The sequence below is a fragment of the Tenrec ecaudatus genome, chromosome 1, assembly GCF_050624435.1.
Source record: "Tenrec ecaudatus isolate mTenEca1 chromosome 1, mTenEca1.hap1, whole genome shotgun sequence".
NCBI lineage: Eukaryota > Metazoa > Chordata > Mammalia > Afrosoricida > Tenrecidae > Tenrec > Tenrec ecaudatus.
The window spans coordinates 79,311,956-79,324,056 of record NC_134530.1 but is presented as its reverse complement, the minus strand read 5'-3'; the positions used below and the strand labels follow the sequence as shown (position 1 = coordinate 79,324,056).

The 12,101-nt window shown below is 44.8% G+C and overlaps 1 protein-coding gene across 3 annotated transcripts in view; it reads left to right on the top strand.

Moving 5' to 3' along the window:
• IFT25 (intraflagellar transport 25) overlaps nt 1–12,101 on the top strand; it is a 50,490-nt gene that overhangs the window by 23,141 nt on the left and 15,248 nt on the right. For 2 of the 3 annotated variants that reach the window (XM_075556496.1, XM_075556489.1), the window contains exons 3-5: nt 280–386; nt 1,844–1,912; nt 5,904–5,947. In XM_075556496.1, the coding sequence (XP_075412611.1) occupies nt 280–386; nt 1,844–1,912; nt 5,904–5,947 (220 nt within the window). Of the gene's footprint in view, nt 1–279; nt 387–1,843; nt 1,913–5,903; nt 5,948–9,693; nt 9,911–12,101 lie in introns of those variants that run through there. The other variant, XM_075556505.1, reaches the window with a different exon arrangement.

Below are 12,101 nucleotides of genomic sequence, written 5' to 3'. Positions count from 1 at the left end.
TCCAGAAGCTCCACTGTAACCTGTCTACCTACCAAATACCCAGAGGGATGGCCCTCTGAGGCACAGCGCCCAGCATCGTAGCAACACACAAGCCACCGCAGAATGACAACCAGCCTAAAGACTAGCGATCATTTGATTTAAAAGATACTTGTTCATTAAAATGTGGTGGTGGTGGTGGAAAAAAATTAATTAAATTAAAAATAAAGTTAAATGTTGTGGGGGTGATTATTTGAAAATTCAGGATTAAACATTTATATCTGGCTTTCTTTCCCATAACAGGAATCCAAGAACGTTTTGGACCACCACAGGGCTGTTTCCGCAGGAGTTCATTATTTGCTTTCACAAGCACGTGAGGATTGAAAAGCTCATAATACAAAGCTACTTCGGTAAGCAAACCATATATTAACTTTCATCACACTTTAGGCAGAGAGCTTATCTGTAAACTTTTGGCAAAACACTGGTGCTTCTTTACAGCATGGAAACCAGTTTTCATGCTGGAGTTGAGGTTAGGGAGTATGGATTAAGGGCTTTAGGCAGTTGCCCTTTTTGAAACTGCATATTTGAAACCCAAAGTATATAATCATTTCCTCGCAGTTTTCTATGTGACTTGATTATGAGCTTGAGAAGCCCACTTTCCGGGACACGAGATTCCATGATCTCTCAATTCCAGAGCCATCTGGCCTGGGATGCCCTGTCAGGTTGTTCCTGGAAATCTGATCACTTGGATTATTCACAGTAGATAGCTATGATTCTGCTCTTACTAATGGCATTTTCTAAAGGACTTAAGGAGAAGAATCGACCATCCAAATATCATTCTAATGATGTCTCATGCTTATTAAAGGAGAAAGTATACCAGACAAACCCCCCGCAGGAAACAAAGTATGTCCTAGCTGGCTCTGATTGTGACGGGGAGACTACTCACAAAGTGGGGGTGGGTGGGTTAAGGGAACCAACAGACGATGGTGAGACAGGCTGAAGCTGGCACAGTGGGAAACCATTACTTCACAGCCCTGGGAGGAGGGAAGGAAAAGTTGTCCTAGAGACCAGTGAGATTCGGAGTGTGTGGTGCGGGGCCTTCCCAGCAAGAGCTGCCGTGATGAAGGGACATAACCACTGTCAGGCTTGCACTGAAACGGAGGGAGAAGAGTCAAAACTTCCCACTGCCCTCCAGTCTCCTCCTAGTGCCTCCCATTGGCCAGAAGCCAATAGACAGCGAATGCAGGTGACATAGTTCACAGGGGTCTGCCTGCCGGGGTGCAGAATAAGACAGACTGGGACCTGAGGTGGCAGGGCAATGGAGACACACCAGTACAAAAGAAGATGACCGCATTCCTAGTTTATCAATTATTGTAGAAACTTTCCAGTCAGGTAGACTCCATGTGAATTTCACTCTGAGTGTTGTTTACTAACTGTGTTATTCAACATGTGGGCCTGACTTTCCTAAGCCTGTTTCCTCACCAGCAAAATTAGCTCAAAATATCTATTAAGATTGTTGTTGGTAGTTAATGAATAAATACGCCTCACTCATAGTAGGTTCTTCATAGTGGTTTATGACCAAGCCTGTTGGTGTTACTGCTATTATTCCCAGTATACAATAATCTAGGTGGTACCAGACTCAACAAGGCTCTGTTATCTCTCTGTTGTATGGTTCCACACATTTGTAAGATTACAGTTACACAAGACTGCATTTACCATAAAGACTGATGGAAAAGCACAGGAACAAGTGAGTCATTTCCAGAATGTAGCATCCCTGATCCCAGAATTTTGTAGTCCCACCAGTGCACATGAGCTTCAAGGACATGAACATTAATACCTTGTTTACATTGTTTCATTGCAATGTCAGTGCGCACGCTGAGGATTGAAAAGAGCACGTCTAAGGAGCCAGTTGACTTTGAGCAGTGGATTGAAAGAGGTGAGTGTTTCCCGGCATTGTTATGAACATGAGGGAGCGGAGACTTGGCCTTTCTCTGACTCTATATTTCCAGTTAGCCTGCATTTAATGGGGGGGGTGGGGGTGGGGAATGGGAGAATAGACGATCCTGGTAACAGGTTGATTTTTGTTAGTTCCCAGTGGATGGGTGGATTCCTACTCAGGGTAACCCAGCATGTGCGTAAGGTACAGAACTGCTCATTAGGTTGTCATGGCTGTGACATTTCAGGAGCAGCTTGCTAGCCCTTTTCCAAGGCACTTCTGGTTGGTTCACAGCTCACAGTATGTAACTGTCTGCACCGCCCATGGACACCTATAGCATATTTACTAGAAAACCCAAACCCACTGCCATGAGTCGGCTCCTACTCCTCACCACCTTAGAAGGGTTTCCCAAGGCTGGGAGTCTTTAAGGAGCAGACAGCCTCCTGACCCACTGAGAGCTGCCCTTCACTGAAGAAGGAAGGGGTGTGCTCTCCCCAGCGAAGAACCTCTAGGCTTTGCCTACATCCTTCCTGATCCTCATCCCGAGTTAACACTCTGTTGATCCTCATCCTGAGCTGTACCCTGTTGCTCCCTTTAAAAATGGCTTAACTGCAAATATGGTTTGTGAGTTCTGTGTGGCCATTACAATGGGTTATCAAGCCCAGCAGACTAGTTAGGGAGTGCTCTTGGAGGGGTGGCTGGTCTCAGAATTAGTAAAGAGTTAGGAGAGTAGAGAGATGTCTACCCGCCACTCCAGAGGGATCAATTTTGGCCTGATCCTGGTCATGGTCCACCCTGAGGTTCAACAAACAACAGCACTAGTACTACTATCATTTTACAGGATGATAATAGTATTGTGGTTATATGAGAAAATATCCATGTGTTTTGGAAACAGCATCAAGTATTTAGAAGTGAACTATCATGGCATCTTAGACTTGCTCTAAAATAATCAAAACAAACAACCCACTGAGTTGATTCCAGCTCATAGCAACCATAGATAGTGGTTCCCAGCCTTCCTAATGCTACAACTCTTTCATACGGTTCCTCATGTGGTGGTGACCCCCAAACCATAACATTAACTTTAAAAAATTTGTTAAAGTTGGACCATAATTTTTAAATCATTTTATTAGGGCCTCATACAACTCTTATCACAATCCATACATATATCAATTGTGTAAAGCACCTTTGTACATTCATTGCCCTCATCATTCCCAAAATATTTGCTCTCCACTTAAGCCCCTGGCATCAGCTCCTCATTTTCCCCCTCCCTCGCTGCTCTTTCTCCTTCTCCCCTTCCCCCTCCCTCATGACCCCTTCATAATTTATAAATGATTATTTTGTCTTATACGCTCCGACATCTCCCTTCACCCACTTTTCTGTTGTCCATCCCCCAGGGAGGAGGTTATATGTAGATCCTTGTAACCGATTCCCCCTTTAAAACCCACCCTCCCTCCACCCTTCTGTTATCGCCACTCTCACCATTGGTCCTGAAGGGATTATCCACCCTGGATTCTCTGTGTTTCCAGTTCCTATATGTACCAGTGTACATCCTCTAGTCTAGCCAGATTTGTAAGTTAGAATTGGGATCATGATAGTGGGTGGTGGTGATGGTGGTGGTGGTGTGGAAGCCTTTAGGAACTAGAGGAAAGTTGTATGTTTCATCATTGCTACACTGCACCCTGACTGGCTTGTCTCCTCCCCCTGACCCTTCTGTAAGGGGATGTCCAATTGTGTACAGATGGGTTTTGGGTCTACACTCTGCACTCCCTCTCATTCACAGTGATATGATTTTTTCTGATAATGCCTGATACCTGATTCCATCGACACCTCATGATTGCACAGGCTGGTGTGCTTCTTCCATGTGAGTTTTATTGCTTCTGCACTAGATAGTTGCTTGTTTGCCTTCAAGCCTTTAAGACCCCAGATACTATCTCTTTTGATAGCCGGGCACCATCAGCTTTCTTCACCATATTTGCTTATGCACCCACTTTGTCTTCAGCAATTGTGTCAGGAAGGTGAGCATCATGGAATGCCAGTTTAATAGAACAAAGTTGTCCTTGCATTAAGGGAGTACTTGAGTGGACGCCCCAATGTCCTTCTGCTACCTTAATACTAAACCTATACATATATGCACATAGATCTGTTTCCACAACCTCATATATAAATATATTTACAAATGCACATGCCTGTATTTAGGCCTCTATAAATGCCCTTTGCCTCCTAAGTCTTTCCTCTATTTCCTTTTACTTTCCTCTTGTCCCACTATCATGTTCACCCTTCATTTGGGTTTCAATAATTCTTCTCAGTTATATTATCCTTGGTCACGCCCTACCAGGCCTCCTACACCCTCCTCACCACTGATTTGGATCACTTGTTGTTTCCCTTGTCCCTGGGTTTGTTAACACCACTTCTTTCCCACTTACCTTCCCCTCACCAATGTCCCTTCAGAAGTGTAGGTCCTGTTTTCTCCTCCAGATTGTTCCTCCAGCCTATCTTATTTAGAAAGACCTGCAGAGATAATAACATGCACAAAAACAAGGCAGAGCAAAACCAACAACAAAAGAAAATAAAACAACAAGCCAATGACAAAGAATAAAACAACAAGAAAGAAAAGCTTTTAGTTAGTTCAAGGACTGTTTGTTGGCCTTTAGGAGTGTTTTCCAGTTGAGTCTGATGGGGCACCAAGTCCTGGCCCCAAAGTCTGTTTTTGGTATTCCCTGGGGACCTCATTGCTCTGTTCCCCTTGCTGTTCTGTACCACGCCCTTAGGTTTTTGTCTCAGTGTGATGGGATCAAATCGGGCGCATAAAATCATTTTTGTTGCTGCTTCATCACTGTCATTTTGCTACTGTTCTGAGTCGGGTGACCCCTGTGAAGGAGTTGTAAACCCCCCCCCAAAGGGGTCGTGACCCCCAGGTTGAGAACCATTGGTATCTAGGGTTTCCTCTTCCTCAGAGTAGCTGATAGGGTTGAATCCCTGACCTGACAGAGAGCAGCCGACACTTAGCCGACAGCACCAACAGGACCAGTTACTTATTATTACATCCCTTCACTATTTCCTATCACCAAAAGAATGTTGGGCGTACAATAAAACCTCTGGAAGCTGGCAACTCGTCGGAGATGGAAAACGCAAATATTTCCCACTCATCAGTAGAAAGGAGGTCAAATACAGCCCATCAAAGGTGCAGAATTTCTGAGACCTGGAGACCCAGGCTCGCTCTTCTGTCAAGGGCTTGCCCTCGTGGGTTTCACGGTAATTCCTATGTGAGCAAATGAGCTCGTCTCCCCTGCCACTGTGCAAGTAGAGGCTTTTAACCCAGATGCCAGAAAGGATCGCTCCGTGGGCCGCCAAGCCACACAGCGTCAGAGTGAACAACTCACTGAAGAAGCAGCGCCAGGCCTTCCCCGGGTGGGGGGTGGGGAGGATGGGACCTCACAGGCCTGCAGTTACTGTGTGTGGCTTCATCCATGACAAAGGTTTCCACATTATACCGGCTGCTTTCCTTCTTCCTTTAACTTGTGTTGTATTTCCCTTGCTTATGCTCACTAGGAGGGCCAGGTGATGTGATGATGAAAGCACTTAGCTGCTGACTAGGAGGTCCACAGTTCAAACCTATCGCCTGCTCAGAGGGAAGAAGATGTGGCTTCTGTTTAGGACTGGCAGCTTTGGAAACCCTCTGGGCAGTTGCTATGGATTGGAATCGACCTGATAGTAATGGGTTATTCCCTGTGTGTGTGTGTGTGTGTGTGTGTGTGTGTGTGTGTGTGTACACCCATGAGAGATACTGTACAACTCATAGTTTATCTGTCATACTTTTTATATCTTCTATCTTTATTTTTGTATTAGATTTTACCTCTAAAACACCCGTAACTCCTTTACCCCTGGTCTTAGCTATGGCTTGCCAGCTGCCATGTTTTGCTGACCATAAATTTCAGCAGCAATCCTCCACATTTTCAGCCCTTACCTCCTTTCTGTTAAATCTGTGTTCTAGATCTGATGCACACCGAAGGGCAGCTTCAACGTGAAGAAATTGTGGTGAGTACTTGTATTTTGTATTGCTTCACATTATCTTTGACCAGCACAGTGTAGTGAGACCTTAGTCACATCTCCACAGCCACAGTCAGTGATATGCTAGCGCGGTGTTGTGCTATTGTAAATCCTGTCCCTGATCGACACAGAGAGAATGTTATTCTCATTCATAACCGAATCCAAATGTGGTATCCATCAGTTAGGTTCTTCTGTGTCCTGGAATGACAGCATGCGGAATGCCATCCTCGCTCCTTTTTTTCCGTTTGTTTGTTTTGCTTTGCCTTTCTTTCATTTGACTGTTGAAAATAGGAATCAGACAGGTTGCAATGCCCAAACTGGGTGTTAGTTGAAGGTGAAAGGACAAGAGAGACTCAAATAAGTGAACTGGAGCATGGGATCAGCCACCCATCAGCCAGAGAGGGATGAGCTGAAAAGAAAGCCAGTTGTTTCTGAGAACATTCCATTGGGCTTTGTCTGCCGCACGGCCTGGATGTCTTTTGACCAGGAGGCTGCCGCCTCATCAGGAGTTCCTGTTTGTGCTAGCTTGCACAAAAACAGACAAAAATGTAGAACAATTCACTGTGAATGTATCAGGTGGTATTGCTGGTTGAAAGTTTCCCTGGAGAGAGGTTAAAATGGGGACCCTGTCCATTACGTTTCTGGCACAGTTTACAAGGTGCTGCTACAGCATCGTGTTTGAAAGCATTCTGTAGGGACTTGTTGAACCCCTTTCCTCCCGGCCACCAAAATGTGCCCAGTGACCTGTGAGCCAGTGGGGAAAGAGAAGCAGAAAGGCATGAATTGAGCTAACATGTATCTCCTTCTTTACCTACTGGCTTATGAGTGTCCAGCGATGCCGTGAGCCCCTGCTTTCTCGCGCTCACTGTGGCTCAGCTCTCTTGAAGACCAGGGCGTCCCTGCCATGTCGTGCCTGCCACAGCCGCCCTTGGTGTCTTCCTCCTCCTCCTCTAGTCCTCCGCCACGTGCTTCCCGTAGTCATCACCAGACTGCCTACTACGCTGTTTGTTTCTGTTACCTAATAGTGTAGACTAAGCTTTGTCGTTATAATTTTGTAAGAACATTTTATTGGGGCTCTTACAGCTCTTTTAACAATCCATTCATCAATTGTTTCGAGCACATTTGTACATAAGTTGCCATCATTATTTTCTAGACATTTACTTTCTATTAAGCTCTTGGTGTTAACTCCTCTTTCCCCTCCCTCTCTTCCCCCTCCACCCTCGTGGCCCCTTGATAAATTATTATTATTTTCATATCTTACACCAACTGTTGTCTCCCTTCCTCCACGGTTTCTGTTGTTTGTCGGAGGCCGGGGATAGGGTGGTGTGTGCAGTTACGTGTCAATCATTGTGATCAGTTTCCCCTTCCTCCCCTCCTCTCCCCGCCTCCCCCCTCCCCTTCTGGTATTGCTATTCCCATTTCTATTCCTGGATTCCATGTGCCATGAGCTCTTATCGCTTATCTGTACCTGTGCACATGTTCTGGCCTAGCCCACAGTGAAAGGCAGTACTGGGTGATGATAGTGGTGGGGGGGCGGGGGGGGCGGGGTGAGGAAACCTCAAGGAACCAGAGGAGTATTGTGTGTTTCATTGGTGCTTTACTGCATCCTGGTTTACTCATCCCTTCCCTGTGATGCCTCTGTGAGTGGATGTTCCTTTGTCTACAGATGGGCTTTGGGTCTCTGCTCCGAACCTCCTCATTCTCAACAATATGGTTTTTGTGTGTTTGTTTGGGGTCTTCTGATGCCTGTTACTCGGTCCCGTCAACACCTCTTGATCGCACAGGCTGGTGTGCTTCTTCCATGTGGGCTTGTTGCTTCTCTGCTAGGTGGCCACTTGTTTAACTTCAAGCCTTTAAGACCACAGACACTATATCTTTTGCTGGCCAGGCACCATGTGTTTTCTTCACCACATTTGCTTATCACCCATTTGTCTTCAGGGATTGTGTGGGATGCACATCACAGAATGCCAGGTTGTTAGAACAAAGTGTCCTTGCATTGCGGGAGGTCATAGCAGAGGTCTGAAGTCTGTCCACAGCCTCAGTGTATTGCCACATAACTATATGTGCATGAGCCAACACCATTATTGTTATGAATTAATGTATTAAAATTATTAACATATGTACACACCCATGCTTATACCCTTGTACATAGTTTTGCTTCCTAGATCATTCCTCTGTGTCCTTTCACCTTCTTCATGCCCCACAATCACGCTCGCCCTACTTCCACCTCTTAGTATTTCTTCTCAGCTAGTTTGTTCTTGCTCCCCCCAGGATCTCTACGCCCTCTTTGTTATGATTTTAATTCCCTAGTTGTTCCCTTATCTTTGGCTTTGTTTGCTTACCGCTTTCTGCCCCCACCCCCTTCTCCCCCCAAGTCCCTCTGGGACCACCAGTCCCATTGCTTTCTCCTCAAGCTTGTTTCCCATGCCTATCTTATATAAGTAGGCAACCCTACAATAACAGAGACCAAAGAAAAAGAAAACAAAAGATTGAAAAAAGAAAGAAAAACAAAACATAATTCCAGGTCTGTCCACTGACCTTTATGACTGTCTCCCCACTGATCCTGGGGGAATTCCTGGAGCGGCCCCTCCTAGCCCAAAGTCTATTTTGGGGACTCTTCAGGAACTTGTGTAATTTCTTTGCTCCGGTTGCTGTTCTGCTTTGTTCCCTTCTTGTTTTGCCCCTCTGTGGGGGATTCAGACTGGACTGACTCCCTGCTGTGTGTCCCCAGTATTGTCCTCTGCCTCAGTACGCTCCAGTCAGGGGAAAATGTGTCATGAGCTGTTGTCGGGCCTACTGTCCTCTCTGTGCCTTAGCAGCTCCATAAAGGGACGTTGTCCTTCAGGCGTGGTGTGTCGATATGGGGTCTAGACCCTCCCTCTCTCTTTTTCCTTCTTGGTTTGCTTCCATGTGGGCATGGCATGCTGGCCCCTCTCCCCAACCTGCAGGTTTAGTGTGGTCCTCTGTAGCACATACTTCTAGGGAGGGGTCAGTTTGACTCTGATTGGGGCCAGCCCTGAGGCCACTCTGTGCATGCATTGCTCCATGGGGTTACGTCACCCAAGGTGAGCCATGGTGGGGTCTGCATGCACACTCCCAATTCTGTGGAGACATAACCAATACTCTCCCCCTGGTGGATTAGTGCCCTGCTCCCCACCTCCACCCCACCCCATGCCATCATCTCAGTTTTGGGGTGCAATTATAATTTTAAAATAATATCTGTCTACTCATTTTAAGCTAATTGTGCTGAGTGCCCCTTGTCCCCATCCCCACCCTTCCCCCAGTCATCATAAGTAATATTACAGGGGACATTTTATGTATGTCTTCCTACTGCCACGATCATCACCTCCATTTCATTGTTGTCTAAGAGTTAATGCCAAGGAATGAAATGACTAGATCTAAGGGCATTTACAGCTCTTGGTGCATATTGCAGTTACTCTCCAGAGTAAGTACATACATGTAAAGGTGAAATATCATTAACCAAAGGAAACCTATCACTAGAAAAGACACTTTTACAGAGTTGATCATCATATAGAGTTGGAGATTTTCGGTTCTACCTGCTAGTTTTTGTCAAACTAAGGTTGTTAAATGTGGCTGGCTTTCTTGTCTGAATATTACACTTTATGTGTTCTTATAAGTTTAGAATATCACATCAATCCACTTTATTCTACTAGGTGCTTATGAACAGCTAAACAGGACTACTGACAGCATTCATGTTGGTTTTTCTCCTACAGGGACGTGATGATCATGCCACATACCTGAGATTCATTATTGTATCAGCGTTTGATCACTTTGCATCTGTGCATGGTGTTTCTGCAGAGGGAATAGTAGTCTCAAACCTTTATTAGTAATTCTAAAATAGTACTCTTGCATGAGTTTTATATTCATATATTTATTTTAACATGAAGTTGTCACTGAAGTTCTTTATTAAAAGGATTTGTATCAATCTGTTTCAGTTATTTACTTTCTTGGTATTTTTTAATGTAAAGAGACTTCTAGTTTCAACAGCCAACAGTGTTGGCCACCATGAAGGATAGAGGGAAGGTCTTGCTTGAGTCTATGATAGGGATGAGGAACCTTTTCCTGACAAGCACCATTTGAATATTTACAATATTCACCATCCTCACAAAATTATCAACTTAAAAATTAGCCTGCTGTATTGGGTCAAACATTAAATTAATTTACCGCTAATGTGATGGCTTGGACTTCTCTTTGGTGAGGAGGGTGATAACTGGTATGTTCGGTAGGGTTCTGTAGAGAAAGAAAAACCAGGACACTTGTGATTAGATAGATAGATAGATAGATTTATACAGCACAAAGGAATATAACAGCTAATTAGTCTACATGGCTATACAGAGGTCTCAGTTAAACTCAAAGAGGCTGCTTGGTCCAAAGTCTAGGAAGCAGACAGCTGAGTCTTCCTCCAGGCAATATGGGCAGTCTGCTGACAGGCAGCAAAAACGGGGCTGGTCACCACCAGTCAACTGCTCAGGAGTTTATCGAAGCAGGCCCTGCTGGGATATTGAGCTCAAGCAATGCAAGATGACAGAGTCCACTGGCCTCAAGCTCAAATGATTTACACACCAACAGTGTAGTAAAGAAGGTCTCAAAGGAACCTCAACCTCTAGTGACATGATCCACAGGTTGGGTGTCCCAAGGTAGTGTAGCTCACAAGTTGAGGCAGAGAACTAGCTAAAGCAGCTACATGCTGGTCTGGTCACCAGAGAGCAAGAGAGAGAGGGGCGGGCCTTGCCGAGTGTGTTAGTCCAGGTAGACTAGAGAAACAAATTCATAGACACTCATATGTATATAAGAAAGAGCTTTATATACAAGAGCAATTAAATATTGAGAACACATCCCAGCCCAGTCCAGATCAGTCTATAAGTCTGATATTAGCCCTTATGTCCAATATCAGTCTATAAATTCCTCTTCAGACTCACAAAACCCATGCAATGATGCCAAATCCAGGACAATCACAGGCCAGTGGGTGTAAAGTCTTGTGGATCCAGTGGCAATGGAAGCATCTCAGCGCTGGTAAGGGTCTCCACATAGCTCCTCCAGCTCCCAGGGCTCTGGGTGCATCAAGGTAACTCCATGTGAGTTCTTGTCAGGAATGTCACAGGAGTGAGTGTCCCACCTCCAGAGAGCTATTTATTTCCTTATCATCTCCCAAATGAGGTCATCAAGCTGTGACCCGATTGACAGGTAAACAACCTCCCTTCACGTTCAAGTCTCAAATTGACAACAAATTATGTAACTACCACACCGAGCCATTTATGTCTTTGTCCTCCTATCAACCTGTGACCTTATTAATCCCACATGCTCCTATTGGCCAGGTTGGCACAATAAACCTACCTGTCACAGTTGGTATTGATTTCAAGAGCTTTATACAGTCTGGGGCCCGACATTCTCCACCGCTGGTCTATACGTACAGCTTAATCAAGGAGGTCATAATAGACGTGCACATTTAAGTGGGAATACATTATGTCACCACAGCATCTAATATGGTGTTCAGGGCATTTTTTAAATTTTATTGACTGATTGACAGTAAACAGTATAAGTGTTCAGAGAAGAGAAAGTACTTATAAGAATATTTTATTGATGTGAAGAAATTTTAGCTGGTCCCTGTAGGGCAAGTGGTTTAAATGTCTCTTTAATTTTGTTTTATTCTAATTTGAAAACTGCAGAGAACAGTTAAGAAACATATAATCTTACTTCCCAGAGACCACCATCTTCAATATTTTGGGCATATTTCATAAATAACAATGAGATCTACCACTGATCATTTATTACTATCAGAATATTTTACATGATTGCTCTGTTTTGGATCTTTACAACCACCCCATGTGGTAAAAGCTGTTGCTGTTAACATTTTGTATACAACAGAATTCATATTTAGAGAAATTAAGTATCTTTTCCAGGGTCACACATCTAGTAGGTGGCCAGAATTTAGACTCTGATGCCCAGTTGTAGAACCTGACTATGCCAGCTGGTTGTCTCCTACTGCTGTCTGTCTTAATCCTGGATCCACTATGACTCCAAGAAGCCACCTTCCTACTCTGAGCCTCGGACCCCTTGATAGGAAATGAGGAGAATGGGGTAGGGAGCAGGAGTCCGTGGTCTGGCACCTGTGGGGTCAGGG